The sequence below is a fragment of the Camelus ferus genome, chromosome 2 (genome assembly GCF_009834535.1).
Source record: "Camelus ferus isolate YT-003-E chromosome 2, BCGSAC_Cfer_1.0, whole genome shotgun sequence".
Lineage (NCBI taxonomy): Eukaryota > Metazoa > Chordata > Mammalia > Artiodactyla > Camelidae > Camelus > Camelus ferus.
Window position 1 is genome coordinate 34349774 of NC_045697.1, and position 18776 is coordinate 34368549.

The following is an 18776-nucleotide window of genomic DNA, read 5'->3' on the forward strand; positions in this document are numbered from 1 at the left end:
AGACCAGAACTCCTGTTCTGGTTTTGCCATCTACTAGCTGCAGGAATTAGTTAAAATGTGTGAGTCTGTAAACTGATTTATGACCTTAGGATAAAATCAATTACTTAACAGGGCTTGGGGGAAGACAAAAATAATAAAATAATGTGTGCACGTTGCCAAGACAATTCAATAGGAAAAAAAAAAAAAACCCTTCAGCAAATGGTGTTGGGACAATTGGATTTCAAATATGCAAAATGGAACTCCAACCTTTACTTTAAACCATACGTAAAAATTATCTCAAAATGGATTATAGACTTCAACGTAAGAGCTAAAATTATGAAGCTTCTAGAAAAAAACACAGTAAAAAAAATCCTTGTGACTTTGGGAAGCAAAGAATTCTTGGATATTACAACAAAAGCACAAGCCATAAAAGAAAAAAGTAATAAATGGTATTTATTGAAGTTAAAAGTATTTGTGCTTCCAAAGATACTACGAAGAAAATGAAGACAAGCCACATGCTGGAAAAAATATTTTCTAATCATGTATCTGATGAAGGACTTATATCCAAAATATATATAGAATTCTGACACTCAATAAGAAGGAAAGCAACCCAATTCCAAACAGGCAAAAGACTTGACTACAAAGTCTTCATGAAAGACATATAAATGGCTGATAAGCACATGAAAAGGTGCTCAATATAATTAGTCACTAAGGACATACAAATAAAACCGCAATGAGATACTATTACATATCCCCTAACATAGTTACAATAGAAAAGACAGATAATACCAAGTATTGGCAAGGATGTGAGAAACTGAAACCCTCATATAGTTGGTGCGGATGTAAAATTATAATGCCCCTTTGGAAAGCAGTCTGGCAGCTTCTTATAAACTTAACTATAACCTCATCATATGATTCATGAATTCTACTCTTAGAAATCTACCAAGAGAAGTGAAATATAAATCCACACAAAGACTTGTGTTTGAATGTTTACAGCAGCATTATTCATAATAGCCAAAGACTAGAAACAATCCAAATGCCCAACAACTGGGAAATGGATAAGCAAAACGGAGTCTATTCATACAGTGGGATGGTATTCAGCAACTTAAAGTATTAAACTACTGACACATGTGACAGCAGAGATAAACCTCAGAAACATTATGCTAAGTGAAAGAAACCAGATACAAAGACTACATATTGTGTGACCCATTTATGAAGCTCCTGGAAAAAGCAAACTTACAGAGACAGATGTCAGAGCAGTGGTTATCTGGGGCTGGCAATGGGGGAGTGAGGACTGACTTCAAATAGGTAGGAGGGAAATCTGGGGAGGAGATGAAAAGTTCTAGAAGTGGATTGTGGTGAAGGTTGCATTTTATATATTTACTAAAAATCAATGGATTTATTTTATAGTATGTAAATTATACCCCAGTAATGCTATAAAATGTTTTATACACACACACACACACACACACACACTCTACCTTTAATAGAAATCAGATTGCTTAAATGTACTTCTTTTCCCTTATTTAAAGTGAATTAAGTTCAAAAATAGACTCTTAAGGCTGGAGAGGGCTCATGGAAGATGGGCAGAATTTTAGCAGAGTGGATGCAATGAAAACTTCAGTATGTTTTGAGTAGAGGGAACAGCAAGGACAAAGGAAAGAGGTGAGAAATGGGGACACATCTGAGGATCAGTCTACTTGGCTGATGAAGACCAAGAATCCAGTGGTCAATAGTCCAGTCTCCTGAATTCCAACAGATTGTTTCTCTTCAAGCAGAAGGCTGCACCTCATACAACCGGTGATGGGTACCTCTCTACTATAAACATCCTAAACTCTGTAACAACTCAATATCAAAAGTCTGAGCATTGCTCAGTTAAAATGTTACCACATCAAAATACAATAGTTGTTATTTACATGGATCATAAACTTCTATTTCAAAAAGCATTCATCTAAAAAGCTACTTAAATACTTTTAGATTCACATCATTTTAGAAATGGAACAAGCCTTGGAGATCATCTGTTCAGCGCCATCATTAAGAGGGTGTGTACATGTGCATGCACAAACACGCACGCATGTGTGCACACAAATGCTCACACTCGTGCGCATCCAGAACCTCGTAAGTACTTCTTATTTTTTATTTCCCCCTGGTTGAATAATTTTCAAATGAGGACAGCTCTCATAAGGGAAAATATAAAGACTAAATAGAGGTCCCAATTTTCACCTTGACAGTACTATTTCCTCCCATTCAGCAGAGGGTGCTAACTCCCCACCCTGCACCCCACTGCTAACCTGAGCAAACTTGAATCAAAAAAAGGTAATGACTTTGGTTCTCCTGACCAATGAACAGGGCTGGAGAATCTGTATATCAAGATATATACATTTCCTTGAGAAGTTTTAAGAGATCTTTATAATTTTTTTAAATATTAATCTCCACTACTCTTGTGAGAAGTTTCGAATCAGCATGCTAGAGTCAGCAATAACCAGGGTCCTCACCTTGACCATCAGTGCAGAAGTACTTGCGCTACCCGAAGGAGGAGGCAGGGTGGGGGAGCGACGGATTGCAAATATGAATCCATTTTTTTTAAGCAATACAGTTCACTTTTTCTGATGGCAGGACTGGGAATCCAATACTCCTTTTAGAATGTGATTAACCTGAGAACACACTAAAAATTTCCAAAGTGTCTCCTCTGTGAGGCCTGTTCTAGGATCCCCAGTAAGCCATCCTAAAACACCTCATTGGAGATGTTATTAAATTATTTCATAAATGGAGATGACAAGCATTTTTTTAAAAAGCCTCATTATTCACACAGGTGCAGATTCAACTTTCCACTGTTATGACTTACTTGGTTAGAAGCCATTTTCAGAGGTTAGATACAAAATTAGCTGCATTTGGAAAATAACTTATTACCTCCCTAAGGTCTGTGTAATTAGTAAACACACAAAACCTTAACCAGAGGCTCTGCATACTCAGAAATACATAGCAAATAACAAAGATCACAGTGCCTCCTTTTATTGGAATAAATGTTTATTTTGTTGTCAGCGCAATTTGGGGCCAACAGCTCAAAATCTTCAAAAGTTGCTTGCTGTGATTTTCTTGCTCAATACAAGCATAATTTTGCATAACCTAAGGCAAGTGTTTTTCTCAATGCAGACCTTTTTTTTTTCTGAATGAGAGCTTGATACAAAATGTTACTTCTGAAGTTCTTGCATGTTAATATTCATGTCAGTTTGACATCTCACACTATTAACTTTAATCCCTCAAAATGATCATTAAATTAGAGGAGAGAACTAAGGAACAGAAAGCCTTTTATCAAGAGCTTCATTCAATTTGTTCAGTCCCTCTGAGTCTATAAACATAATTATATTGACTCCACTCAAGATCCAAGTATGGATGTTCAATTCCACCCAGAAACGCCCTCATTTTGAGATGACCTAAGAGGTTAACCAGTGTGCCCACAGTTTCCCAGCTTGCTACAGTTACATGGGCTTCTTGACCCACTGAGTTCTTTCAACGCTTGACTTATAGCTCCAAGGGAGGATTTCTCAACTGTGGTACCACTGGGTGACTCTTTGTTGTGGGGAGCTGCCTTGCACATTGTACAATGTTTAGCAACATCCCTGACCACTGCCCACTAAATGCCAGTAGCATCCCATCCAACCTCCACAGTTGCTGACAATCAGATAGGTCTCCATACATTGCAGAATGTCTCCTCAGGGGCAAAACTGCCCCCAGTTGAGAGCCACTGTTCTGGAACATCCAAACATCACCTCATTCCAAAGCCAGTTTTAATCTGGTCCGTTCCCTCAGGTCTTTCCACACCAGTCCAGCAACCACAGATCATACCCTCTTGACTCACAGGATCTTTTTATTTGCACAATCTTCTTTTGCTTTGTGATATAGATTATACTGTCCTACAACACTAGATTTAATGACCTCTATGTTTATATGTCATTTCCCTGATGAGACTAAAAGTCTCATGAAGCAAGAAACCACGTCTCAGTAAAGTCTCTCTATTTACTAGGGGTCTAGAACACGCATCACATATTGCAGGAATTCAAGACTATTCAATAATTGGATTGATTCTATGTAATCAGACGGCCACCAAACAGAAGTAAATTTTCCAGATGCGTGATGCTTCTTCCATCAGTGAAGAATGAAATATTTTTATTTATATTAATTTGGTGGAAATCTTTCTAAGTAGCTACTTGCACCCCTGTCTTAATAAAGAGAATATAATAGGTACAGTCATCTTTAATGACTCTGGAACATTAGTTGGAATATCAATTCTTATTCTGCGCCATTTGGGTTGCCTCCTTTCTGAAATAGCTTCGTGTGGTGGTGCTTTTAAAAACCGTTGTGCACATTGTAGTGTTTCTGTCTCCTCCACAATGTATCATCTGACCTTTGCTGAGGTAGGGGTGGGGTGAGTTTTGGAGGAGCGGGGCACACAGAGAGTAAGATTACCACAATCACAACCATATATCCTAATGCTCTTTGAGGGTTATTGCATGCCGGACACTGGTCTCTGTTCTTGACATCCTGTGATCCATTATTCTGCACAATTCTAGAGACAGCTAATATTACTTATTATTTTCATTTCACTGATGAGGACACTGAGGCTTAGAGAGATTAAGTAACTTTCCAAGTTCACAAAGGCAGAAAATTATAAAGAAGAAAGAGGAACCCAGGCAGCCTGACTCAAGACCTCATATTATTAATCACTATACTGTGTGATAATTAGTATAATTGGTTAACTACTGTAATTTGTTAACTCAGTATAATTAGTTAACCACAGGCGTCAAAAATAAATGAACTAATTTTACCCCAAATTCAGAGCAAATGACTTCTAAAAGTATTTGACAGTGGTTTACGTGGCATAAAGTGTGTGGATTTTGTGGCAAGTATTTTCCCTGTAACAACTATTCCAGTTTGACTAGAGCTGTTCCAGGTGCTTGGAAATCTGTCCATGTTACTACTACTTAGGAAGAGATTGATAAACATGATAAGATGAGTTGGGGGTGAAGTCAGTAAGCACTTCCAGATACCTGGAGAACTGCTGTAATAGACAAGTATCTTCCTCAGCATAATAGAACATCCAGAATAAACATTTTCCTGACATACAAATGATCGGAATATAATCGTTCACTGAATTTGAACATCTATGGACATGGGCGAGTCAAAGGCAGCACAGTTTAGGGAAAACAGATTAGGACCCATTCAAGACTGGGCTCAAATCTAGCACTGTGAACCACTGGCAAATTCATTTCTCACCCTGGGCCTCGGCTCTGCATCTGCACCAAAAGGGATACTTTCTTTGCTAAAAATTAAATCTTGTAGGTAGATGCTTCCCGCACAGCTGATTAGGGAAGTCACAAATAGCAAATCCCTGCCCTTCCTTCGTTGGAAGGCAGTCCTGCTCTTGTACCCACAGAACCCTCGGAACCTGGCATATCCTTGTGCTCCCACTGGGAATGCCCAACAAAGCTCCCTTCTTTCCTCAGGAGTAGCTGTGGGCTGTGTTCCCGCTCTGATTTGCATCCACACCCTAATTCAGACTTACCACTATTCCTTCACTGCAGGGTGGTGACAACGGAAGGGTGGCACCTTCTATAAACAGGCATGCTGAAAGTACTGAATGTTAAAGTTCAGAGGCTAATGTCCTTGTGAGGTCAGGAGCAATTGCATGCAAAGTTTTCAATGTTTAACTGTAATAGGGAAGAACAAATCTGACTCCATATTAGATCTATTCTTTTAGCGCTAACCTTGTGCTTAGTCATGCTGGTTCTGTACCTTTTGTAAAAGAATGTTGCCTATAGCCTGAAATATACAGGACAGCCTATTCTCAAGGCACTGACCTTTAAGGGTATAACACTTTTCCATTCATATAGAGATAAAAAGTTGCAGAACAGAGAATAACATTTGTCTTATTGGAGGTTTACAGGAACATCATGACCTGACTTATGATGACAGCTGCAAGTACAAAGGATTCCGACACCAAGAAGTTTGCAGCTAACTACACCCCACCTCCCCTTTCCAGTATAAAAGGAGCCTGAATTCTGACTTGGGGAAGATGGTTCTCTAGGACATTAGTCTGCCTTCTTCTCGGTCTGCTGGCTTTCTGAATAAAGCTGTTATTCCTTGTCCCAACATCTCCCGATTTATTGGCCTGTCATGCAGCGAGCAGAACAAGTTTGGACTCAGTAACATAACTAAGTATTTCCATAAACAAATATTCCGAAGGGATGTAGTTCTTCAATGAATCAAACCAAATGGCTTTTGAAGTGTGTTTATGTGGAAGGCCCATACCTTCCTTAGGAAACTCTTCTGCTCCTAGGACACTGCTAAGTACCTTACAGAATAATAATACTTCTTTGTTCAGTCACTGACTAGGAAAGTTTACTTCTTTATATTCAATTTCAACAAATGCAGCAGAAATCTCTTACTATTTAAAGTGCAACGCTCAGTGCAACAGAGGAACATAATGATGCAGCCAGTGTTGGCCCAGCACTGGGGGTAGAGGCACATGCAGCATCTGAATATATGGACCATAATTGGGAAATAAACAAGAGATCTCCTGTAATTCCCATAAACTGGATGTAAATGCTATTGGACCACTTTAAATTCCCTACTATGGATGCTTTGCATGATATTTTCTCCCAACTCCATGGCAATACTCCCTAACATAAATATACCTCCTATAAGACTGATTGTCACGTAAAATCATGTGCCACAGGTTTTTCTGAAGAGAGAATTCCAAACCATAAAAACAAATATCTTAGTGAAAACATTTCCAGAAAGTATGGGTGACATAATTGAAATTCCACTGGATGCTGGATATTATGCAACATAAATAAATGCATGAAAAAATAAATCAAGGTGAGGGTATATATAAACAAGTAACTTTGAGGAAATGCCAAATTAAGATGGAATAGCTTTTTTTAAACTGCAGGATTTATCAGAACCTTTAATGCATGAGTATGTATTGTAACTCTCTAAGAAGCAGCTCTGACAACATTTCTCAAACTTAGGTTTTTTCCCAAGCATTTTTCAAGACTCAGGTACTATGGAACACCAGTTTGGGAAACAATGACCCTAAATATTACCATAATACACTGTCTTTCAAAAGTTATGGCAAATAAGCATCCTAACTCTTCATATGGAAGAAGAGGTGGTCCACCTGGCAAACACAGCAGAGGAATCTTTGAACTGAGCTGAGCTCTTATAAAGCCTTGGCAACTCCAACAGGGAGTAAAACACAGCTTCTCCCATAGTGACTACTGCTGGTCATATAACCATTAAAAAGCAATTCGAACACAATTGCATATGGTCCTGTTTTGGATGCAGATCCTGCAATGTAATCTTGAGGATAATTTTTCTTTTCTATCTGTTGTATCTTGAGATCTGAATATATATTCGATAAGGATTCAATGTTTGTATCCTCCCAAAATGTATATGTTAAAGCTCTAAGCCCCTAACATGACTGTATTTGGGGCCTGTGAGGAGGTAATAAAGGTTAGATGAGGTCCTAAGGGTGGGGCCCTAATTGAATGGTGTGGGTGCCCTTAAAAGAAGAGGATGAGACACCAGAGGGCACTCGCCTCCCCTCCCCTCCTTTCCCCTTCTCCTCATGTCTCCCTTTCTCTTGCTCTCCTTCCAAAGAGGTCATGTGAGCACACAGGCAGACAGCAGCTGCCTACAAGCATGGAACAGAACTCTCACCAGAAACTGAACCCTGTTAGACCTTGATCTTGGACTTTCCAGCCTCCAGAACTGTGAAAAAATACATTTCTTCTGTTTAAGCTACCCAGTCTGTGGTCTTTTATATGGTGGCTCAAGCAGACAAATTCAAAATTGGACAAACCATTCTTCAGTCAAAATGACTAATCAAATCAGTGGTGGGTAAACTGAGGATGTTTAAGGCTGAGCTGAATCTACCCATCCATGGACTCAAAACAGTCAATGCCATCACGCTCCCCAGGTTTAGAGGAGTATAAAGAAAGAGAGGCTTTGCAGTTTCCATGTCATGATTGTTAAGAATCATGAGGATAAAAAAACTTCCTATTCAAAGTATCCTTTTTAAAGAAAGTTGACCTTTATACTCACAAAGCTTTAAAAAACAAAAACAAAAATCTTTCCCCAAACAAAATAAACGAAAAGCCTTTTCCTAATTTTAAGATGCTTTATGCAGAAACAATTCAGTCCCTGATTTGTTCCAACGCAGCCTGGAGCTGCTGAGTTCCTTGTGAAATCAGGCCTGAGAAAGGTGTGCAAACATGCAGCTGTCACCAGGGGCGGGGGAGGGAGAGGGAAGATAAACACATTTGCTCACTTTAGAAAAGCAAATGAAAAGCAGTCTATGCAAGTGAGTGCTGGTGGCTGTCAGGATTGGACAATGGAGTGGCGCTGGTTTCTAGGGGCCTGAACAGAACCCCTGCGCACCCAGACAAGCCCACACCGCCCGGCACGTACTGCAATGAGCCTCGTCACTCCAGTCGTCACAGTCATTGTAGCCGTTACACTGCAGTTTCCTGGGGACACAGATGCCACTGGCACACAGAAAGCTCTCACCCCCTCTGCACAGCACTATAAAAAAAAAAAAAAAAACAGAAAAAAAATGTCAAAATAAAAGGTTTTTATTTTCTCCTTTTCAAATTAAGAGAAAAGAAAGAACAGATAGACAATATTCCCTTGCTATTCAACAAATGTGCTTCCGAATCCCCTCAGTTTCACTGACACCCGTTTTTTCCTTGGACCTTCTAGAGCATTCATCGTAAAATCATCTGGGAAGAATACAAACAGTGTTTGGCTGAGAAAAGCAAAAGAAAATTCACCAATGGGCTTTTGCAGCACAAGAGAGAGCAGCCCCATCAATTGTATAACATGGGTGGAAAAATACCAAATGGGAAAATTTTTCTTAATAACCGAAAATTATTTGAAAGTGAAAGGTTATTTATTGAACACACATTAAAAAATCCAAAAACCTTCTCCTTCTATAATGCTATTCATTCTTGCACATGAAAAGTTATAATTAAGAATAGTCCATTGACATGTGCTTGAACACAGGCCTAGAGATCCCCATGCCTTGTATTTGAAGTATATTTATTTACTTGCCTTAATAAAAATGTCAGTTAAAAATGTCAGAGTCTACTTTGGCCTAAGGAATGTGAAATAACAGTAGCTAATAATATTTTCATTCTCTTCCTTAACATGGTTGCATCTGGGTATTCTTTGTTTTAAGTACTACATGCTCTTTTTCTTCTCAAGATTCAACAGATATTCAATTGTTTCAAAATTACAGTAGACAAAAAATGTAAGAGAAGAAGCTAGAGAGATTTTACTAAGGGAACCATTAATGAAAGGACAAATCAATTCAACAAAACGGGTGCTAAAACACACTTCAACATTTGGTAACAGGCATCAAATGCCTTTTAACTTTGCATAACCTTTGACCCAGCAATTTCATTTCTTGGACTTCATGAAAAGAAATCATTATGAACAGGGCAAGGTTTTATATTTAAGGATATTCATACCATCATAGTTTGTAACAAGGAAACCATGCAATAGCAACTATGTAATAATAGAAGACTGGTTAAATAAATTTTAAGTAACTCCATAATAAGGAATATTGTTACGGCCATTGAAAACTGTATTGTTAAAAATAACATCCTGGGACAAAGTTCAAGATAATTTAAGTGTAAAAACACCATCTGCTTCCAAAAAAGTATAATACAATTTGGCCTAGGAAGTATATGTAAGGTAACTATGATTATCTCTGGTAATCATATGGTATTAGGATTGAAAGTAATTTTTATTTTCTTCATTGTATTTTCCTCTGTATTTTACACATGTTCTTATAATGATGTCTTTTTAATCAGGAAAAAAAGAAAACTAACTTTTTTCATGAGTTCCCAATTCAGAATAATGGTAAATAAATACAACCCTTCAAAACTTCTCTCCATCTCAGTGGAGCACAGTATATTGCCGCAGTATTTGCCACTGCAAAGAAAAAATGCAGTTAATGGATTATTTTCCAAGGCTATCAAGGAAATTGGAGTTTTGATTTGCTGAACAGTAAGTTCTAGTCCATTTGGTACGTTCCTTGTGATGCTACTTCATGTGTAATCTTCACAGTGTCAACAATGAAAGTCTGGTTTTCCATCATATCCCATGATTTCCATATCAATACAAATGGCATCTATGGATTTCAACTGCCAAAATATGAAACACGTTTATGTTTTGTATAGTCTTAGAGGAGTCAGCCCAGGACTGCACTCCTACAGCTACAGATTGCCTCCTAACGGGTATATACAGAAAACCAGTTAGAAAACGAAAAACTAAAACATTAAAGATTTTACTGGCCAGTCTATACAATATCCTCTCTCTAGGGTTAAGAGAAAATTTTCAAGGAGTAAGTGTTTATCCTATTGTGAGATTGTTTCTGTATCATACTAGAGAGTGCAGAAATTCCATCTGTCTGCATTTTAGCAGCTGCAATGCCTCTGAAGAATTATTGCATTCCCTACACTCTGGCTCTGACGACTCCTTGGGAAATGTAGCTGAAAGCTCTACGTTAAAGAGCTCCATCCATCTAGGTTTCATCTTTAAGGCCCTATATATCTTACTTCAATAAAGCCATTCTTGTGCATAGTTCTATCAAGTCTGGATCAAATTTAAAATATGGCATTGCTTGCATTGTTTTGATTGTCAATACCCCATGTCTTGGCTGATTCAGCAGAAACTGACTTCTTTTGTGTGGTTCCTCACAGTTGGAGATGTGGCTGCCCAGGGTTTTAGGACATTAAAAATAGTTTCTTTATTCTTATTCTTTCTTTGGAAGTTCTTTGGAAGTTCATAGGTTCATTAATCAATATTATTCTTATAAAATTAGAGTAGCTGTGCGTGTTCTTTCTGTTGGAGTTCTTCCTGAGTTGTATTCAGAATTCCCACTTTAATCTGTGTGAAATTGTTCAACTAGCAAAGCATTTCAGATAGGTCTCATTTAGAAGAGCCCCATAAAGGACACAGGTAGGAATATGACTACAATGTCTTCAAGGTAAGTGGTAGTTTACAAGTAGAGGAACTAGAGTGTCATGTGATTAAGACAACAATTGCTCCAAGCCACATAGCTAGGAAACAGCGACACCCACGGAGCTCCAAGCTCAGTCCTCCACACCATCCCCCCTCCCCATTTCTGGGGCACAGGCAGCGTGGATATGCGCTCAATTCAAGCATACCAGATTCAGGTAAAAGTTCAAATTCATCCTTATTTTTCTCTCTAAACCAGAGATAAATGTCTGTCCCTCAGGTGAATTGGACCAATGGTGAGACATTCTATGTCAGCTCTTGGTTTTTTGGAGAACACACTGCGAGAGTTCTTAGCAAGTTTCGGGAGATATTTTTCAACCATAAATTTCACTGTCTTATAATAATCATCTTCCAATAACCTTTAGATTGTGCCCTTAAGATGACAAAGGGAGATTCCCTGAAGTGAAGTCACGCTAGACAATCTTGACGCCATTTCCAATAACATCATCTATAATTCTAAGAGGTGTGTATTGGACTTTAATTCAATGGCATATTGATCAGTGAAAAGATTCATTCATTCACTGAATAAGTATTTACTATCTACTATGTGGTAGGCATGCCTCTAGCCATAATTACAGATACAGCAGTAAAGAAAACAAAATTAATTCCCCACCTTCATGTAGCATGTATTCTACTGATCATTATCTGATAGATAGTTCTACTAATTAAAGATGCTTCTCCACCAAAGTTACTTCCGTTTATTCATGTGACAATTAATGGATATTCATGTGGCAACTAATATCAATGCAAAGACAGCAGCATATAAAGGTCTAGCGCCTAAGACACTCGCTTACATGCCCAAATGATGAAGACAACTATGAGCCGCTCGGACTTCAAAATTCCCTGGACTCTGAAGAGCATATATCCCTGAGGATGATCAGCTCTTGTCAGTCTTTTTGTCTCTGATAACAGAGTGTTGAAAACACATCCTAGCCTGAACTGGCCCTTAGGTTTCCTGCCACTGCTTCCAGCCCTCTTACTTCTCTCTGCCTGTGTATTATGGGCAGCACTTACACTGGCAAATGCTCTCATTACTCTGCTTGTTAACTTTTAGAGGCTTTTTCAGAAGTTACTCACCAGTCTCTGACTGTATAGAGTCCTCACTCCGCATGCCTTTGAGCCCTCATTTACAATCTAAAGCTCAAGTTCAACTACCTGTGAAGAGAAGCTCCCCCTGGCTACAGCATCAGCCCCTGTGCCTATACTGAAAGCTTGTCGGCCCTTCTTTCCATGTGCTGCTCAAAATGAAGTTACTGTGAACTACTGTCGCTCTTCCCTTTAACAAAGCTATTTGACCAAATGAAAAAGAACGCGTGTAATCTTTTAGCAGCTGATACAAGAACACTTCTTGGAGAGAGTATTGCTCAGTATAGAGAAGACCCTTGGGAAAACAGAAATATCTGAAGGGGCGTCTCAGGTTGTTTTCTGAGGAATGGGAGGTGTAACCACTTCCTCCATCTGCCATATGGAATCAGCAAAGGTTATGTTACTCACTAATTTTTTCACTCATTTCTTTAACCAATTTGGCACTCTTCCAGGAGTTTGAATGCAGAATAGATCCCCTGCTTTGGGGAAATTATATTCTAGGAAGACAAATAATATCAATGAACAAAACAAATATGAAAATCATTATATATTAGGTCAGAAGATAATAAGTGCTATTAAAAAAAAAGGTACAACAGACTAAGAGAGATAGGAGATGTGGGGGTGGGGTAGGACATATTCCCAAAACTAATTAGGGTGCCCGGCCAGGCCTCGTTGAAAGCTGACATTCAAGCAACAACTTCAAAGGCTGAGGGAGTTAACCAAGTCTCAGGGGAAGATTTCAGTGCAGAGTCAGTGTCAATACAAAGACCTCAAGGCAGGAACATGGCTGACGGGTGTCAGAAACACCAAGGAGCCCTGTGAGGCTAGCGTAGAGCGAGCAAAGGGATGGGAAAGCAAGTGGTGAGGCAGAGAGGAAGGGGAGGCCCGACTGTATAGGGCTTTGTAACTTAGACCAAAACAAAGTCATGACAAGGTTTGAGTAAAGAGTAGCATGATTGATCTGACTTATATTTTCAAGGATCTCTGCCTGTTGCATGTTGAAAATACTCCAGAGAGACAAAGAAAACAGCAGGGTTAACAGTTAGGAGGCTGTCAGAGCAATCCAGAGAGAGCTGCTGGAGGCCTGGAGAGCAGAGTCTTGGAGGTCCTGAGACATGATTGGATGTATTTCGAAAGTAGAGTCAGGAGGGCCTCGTGGCCCATTAGATGACAGTTGTGAGAAAAGACAGGAGCCAGTGATGACTTCCAGCCAGAAGCCTAGACCTGCCATGGCTGAGATAGGGAAGGCTACGGGAAGAGCAGGGCTAAGTGGGGAAAATCAGGACTTATGACTGGGACATGCTGAGTCTGACACAGACGGTAGACACCCAAGTGGAAATGCTGAGTAGACAACCGAGGACGTAAGTTCAAAGTCCAGGAAAGAGGACAGGACTACAAATATAAACGTATGAGTCATCGAACTTCCATTGAAAGCTGGCGTGCCTGGATGCGGTCCCGAGGGGAATGATCAGTGAAGAGAGTGAAGAGTGAGGCTTGGGGAGATGGTGAAGAGAAGATGGGGGAGGGCTGAACTCTGAAACTCCACATGCAACCACTGCAGGGAAGAGGGGACGCCAGCAAAGCAACTGAGGAGTGGCCAGGGTGGTAGGAGGAAACCCAGCAGGTGAGGAAAGGAAAGTGTATCAAAGAAGAGGAAGTGATCAGCTCCACCAGAAGCTGCTTATGGGTCAGGAAAGATGACACGGAGAAATGGGACGCTGATAAGAGCAGTTTCAATAGAGCAGCAGGGACAAAACTCTGATGGAGTGTATTTAAGAGAGAACAAGAGGAGAGGAAGTAGCTTAGAACAAAAGGACAACCTCTTTGCTGCAGAAGAGAACAAGTAAATGGGGTAGTAGGTTACAAGGGCAGTGGGGTAACAAAAAAAATGTGCTTTTTAGCACTTTGGTGCTTTCTCTGGGGGGAGCACACAGTGTTATTAAGTTCTGCCTACAGGTTGTCTCAGGGCCAAAAAACGATGTCCACTCTTGAAGATACAGGAGCTTGGGGATAGAGGATCACTAACACCAGGAATAGATTTATACATAATCTAAAAATGAAGCCATCATATCTGCCTGTCCCTCTAATTCCATCACTAAAATGTGCCTTCAGAAGAAGTATCTACCTTCTAAGGTGAGAAATCCTTCTCAATCTCTTCGTCCTCTCCATCATCATCTACTAGACATCTATTAAACATGGGCACTCACTCTAGTCACTTGTAATAGCACTGGTGCTCAAGGCCATCAGAGCTACCTAAGAAGCCGGGGGGGAGGGGGGTCATCAAAGACCTAAAACGTGAGAAATAGGTGAAAGAAGTGAGACCTGCAGCCACAATGAGGTCATAACAGCCCCGCATGGAGGTGCAGTGGGTGTGGGTCTAACTCCATCACACTGCAGGGTAAGAAATGCCACATCACATTATTTTTCTAAATCATATTAATTCACGCTTCTCCGCTCAAAAAGGTGAAAAGTCTCAGCCATTTTGGGGGGTGGGAGAGCTCTCCCTCCTTCGAGTGGTACCAGGGTCCAAGGGAAGAACTGAGGGAGGGGCTTAGCTTTCAGTCTTCAGAGAATGGCTGAGGGGCTCATGGTTCTAAGCCCTAAGGGTTTACGGTAGACAGAACGTTCCATTATGCCTGTGCCACACCAGGGTCATGCCAGGGCCCTGGTCCCCAACATCAACTTTCCTGCCTGCCCCACGCGGCCATTCCTCTCTGAGGCCCTGCCTTTTCCCCCAAGCAAATAAGGGCTCACCAGTCCTTGCTACAGGAAGGACATGCCAACACCTAGTCAGTCCCCTTCTGAGCCTTGGGGGACGTCTCCTACACCCTCTGTTTCCACCTCTACCCCTCCAAACACTTCCCCCACGCTGCCCCACTCTGGGTGATCACACAGTCTCTGCTCAATCCTTCTCTCCCTTTCCTGAGAATGCAGACGATAATGCACATCCTTTATGTTTTCTTAGTAAATTGCTTCAGTACACAGATTTTTCCTTCTTTGCCAAGAGAGCAAAGGACCCTATTAGCACCTCTCAACTTATACATCTTTGTTCCAAGGTAGTACATGGTAGGCAGTCAGTAGTATCTGTTGAATAAATGCACTTAAAGAGCTCTTGACCTAGACATTCTAAAAACACAAGTGCCACCGTGACTTCTTCTTTTACTATCTGTGGTGACCATCTTGCTGCAAAGGCAAGGTAAAACCAGTCCCCTCAATACAGTGCAACTCTTTAGTTCCAAGACCCTCTGTGCCTATTACAGAACATGTTTTAATGAGTGAGAAACCATCTCTGTCAAACTGATGTTCAAAACAAGTCCAAAACAACTCCCCCCAATTAAATGTCCTCAAGACTAAATTACTCCTGGACTCATTTTTTTTTCCCTTCTGAAATAAAGCTATGCTTTCATTCAGTGGAAACCTTGCCAACCGGTCCAGCTTAAATTTCTGAAAATTAGAGCTAAGTAGACTTATTGCCTATCCAACAGCATGATGGAAGATCTATCATGCTATAGAAAAATCAGCCATTGTCAAATTATCTAAAAATCATTAGCAGGAAACAAGAATAGAGGTGCACCTGGTGGTACTCAGAAAGGAGGGAGAGTGGAAATAGAGTTCAGAAAGCAGTTCCATGTCATCGTTCAACATCGCAAGTGAAGTCACAAATAAAATAGAGTTAGACAAAACCCTGCTCAGTAGATTTTAAATCTAATTAGACAGGGGAGAGAGTAAAGAAAGCGCAGGGTGAAAAGCAGGAAGTCAAGCTTTATGATCAGAGACGCCAGAAACAGACTGCCGAGCAGAAGTCTAAGGGAGGGCTCTGTATTCATTCAACAGGACGGCGGCGGGTAGCAGGGATTAAAGAGAGAAAATGAGAAAGAACAACTTCCAAACAGGGATTGTCTGATTAAAAGAATATACTAGTTTACTCCCTCAAGTTTTAGTGTCTAAAAGTCTTAAATAGGATTCTGAAGCAGTTTTGTCAAAAATCATTGGAAAATAAGATGTATGCCAGGACTCTGTCATTTATCATTTCCTGCAAACAAGTGCAATAACATAACTTTACGTTTCTAAAGAACATGGGCAATTTAGAAACTACATGTTTATAGTTGACCCTCTTGACAGGGGTTATTATCAGCTAGCAGAGATTTCCAAATTCCAAGATAATTACTCAAACATTTAGGTTTCTGAGGGGAGTGCTACTTTTTGAATTTGCTTTAGGAAATAAAAACTTTACTTTCTAAACAAGTAATTCTTATTTACTGGTAGTTTAAAATATTTTTGAGATTTCCTCTAAACATAAGGTTGTCTCAAATGAAATTTTGTGATTATTCACTATGAATCATGAAATCATAATGACGGTACATTAGACACACTACCTTTGACAAATTTCAAACGAGTGTTGGATGTTTTCTATAAAACAGTTAATGTATACATATAAACCTAAGAAATAAAGTAGATATATATGATTTGGAAAGAAAAAATAAGTCTCTTGCATGCATAGGGCAGTATCTAAGAAGTTACAAATATTAACATTTTTTCAGACCTTTATTAAATGTGTAACTCAGCCACAACATCTATGGAAAGACTTAGAAGTAAGATGAACAAAGAAAAATAATCAGTTTGAAGAGCCATCCCATGATATTTTTCTTGTTTGTTGGGCATACAAATTGGACTGATATCACTTTACAAGTTCATAGTTTGTGAATTTCATCTTTTACTTTTCATCCCAGTTTCTTTTATTTTCATCCATTTTGTGTATTGACAATCTAGGAGCTAGAAAAAGTTGTCTGTGACTTTGCAATATTGTGTAGCCTGAGACTCAGAAGTAGAATAAACTTATAAATCTAGTATTCACTATGAAAAGATCTTTGAAAAAATATCTTTCAAGAACAGATTACAATTCTACCCTAATGTCTAAAAATACGCTTCCAATCACTTGAAGGCTGTACTGTATCACTTGCCCACCTACTCCCTATTGTTAATTACCGTAACAGAGTATGCCAAAACATTATCTTCCTTAAAAATTCATTGAATCTTTAGGATACTGCAGGATCTCACCTTCCAGATCAGATCGCCAGTAGCCGGATGCCAAGATTCTGAAGCCCTAGTTTAGAGCTCTGCCAGAGACACTGATTCGCCATCCTCTTAACTGATCACAACAAACCTCATTTGCTTGCCCCCACACAGGAGACCACGGGGACAGCACAAATTCCACTGGCTGGGTCAAGGCAGAGTTGGGAAAACCTAGATACTCCTGGTGACCTGATTCTTCAAGCTTAAACCACCCCCAAAATAATCAGGTAACTTCAATTCTAAGCGCTGTTATGAAAAGAACAGAGGTTAATGGTGGGAAAATCAGTTCATTCTAATATCCATACTGATATTGACTGGATCTCCAGACAAGAGAAATAATTATTCACAATAATGACCCTGAGACACCAAAATCAAAGTCAGTTTGTGGAAAAAGTAGAGATTTGGATTTAAATGATCTTTGCTGCTCTGAGGAAGTTATGTAACCTTGTGGGGCTTCAGTTTCCTTATCTGAATTCCACCTGCTTTATAATTGTCTTTGCGTATGTATTAATCAGTAACGGAGGTGAAGCACCTGGCACTGAATTGAGTCAAGCCCACCGTGTTCTGCTGGCAAAGACTGGGAAGTGTGTGATTCACTTCTGAAAAATAGCCATCACAGAGTGTTGAAAAATGCCTTGTGCTCAAAAGGTTAACCTGCAAATAACTAGAGCATCCTGCACTCTAACCTTGTAGCACCAGAGGCTGAGGGTGACTAGATTCTTTGTAACAATCAAGATAACTGGAAAAGAACATTGTCTGAAGCGACCAACACAGGGATAGAATTCCTAACTTTTCTTTGGCTCCTAGACAAAATAGGAAGTCAATTGCTCCAGGAAAGCTGACTTTAACTGTTAAATCGTTTGTGTTCTGTTAAATGATTTACAGGCTGGTGGAACCCAGAAGACCCTGAATTCTCTCTCCCATGCTCCCTCCACTTTTCTACCCTGTGTGCCCGTCACAGCACAGCTACATAAAATCTCTCCTGGTATCCCTGGTTACCAGTATTAGATATAACAAAGGCACACAGGCGAAACCTGACATGGAAAAACAAACCTTCCCTAAAACTAAATAGAAGCACGATTTAATTAACTTGCATTCCAGAGTCATGGCTGCCAACTTATTCAAACTAGAAGACTGGGGACACAGCACCCAAAGGCTCAGAGGGAGGGGAAAAGACTTACAATTTTTTCCAGAATCTTCACAGGGTTCACAGATTCCTTTGTACTGGTAAACAGGAATAATGTCCCCTGGATACAAGATACAATGATCCAATGGGGGTGGGGTGGGTGTGGGGTGCAGAATGAGCCGGAAGAGGAAGAGGAGAGAGGTGAAGAGAGGGGGACGCTTCAGGAAAGACACACGGGAACTAGAAACGAATGGCAAATAATCTGGCATCAAGGGCAGCCCTGAGTCGGTAGGGAAAGGTCTACTTGATCCCTGAAAGGAGGGAAGGCATTGCTGCAGACAATGGAAAGTCAAAACCTAAGTGCCTATTTCTCAATACTACAATTTGAGCAATGACATATTCTCATCTGAAAATACTCTACCGA

General features: G+C 39.9%; 1 protein-coding gene across 8 annotated transcripts in view; it reads right to left on the reverse strand.

Moving 5' to 3' along the window:
• The window catches only part of CORIN (corin, serine peptidase), a 222881-nt gene that overhangs the window by 78082 nt on the left and 126023 nt on the right, over window positions 1-18776 (reverse strand). For 7 of the 8 annotated variants that reach the window (XM_006185960.3, XM_032496984.1, XM_032496963.1 and 4 more), the window contains one exon: window positions 8452-8565. The exons of the other annotated variant lie outside the window; for it this stretch is intronic. In XM_006185960.3, the coding sequence (XP_006186022.3) occupies window positions 8452-8565 (114 nt within the window). The remainder of the gene's footprint in view (window positions 1-8451; window positions 8566-18776) is intronic. 8 annotated transcript variants of the gene reach the window in all.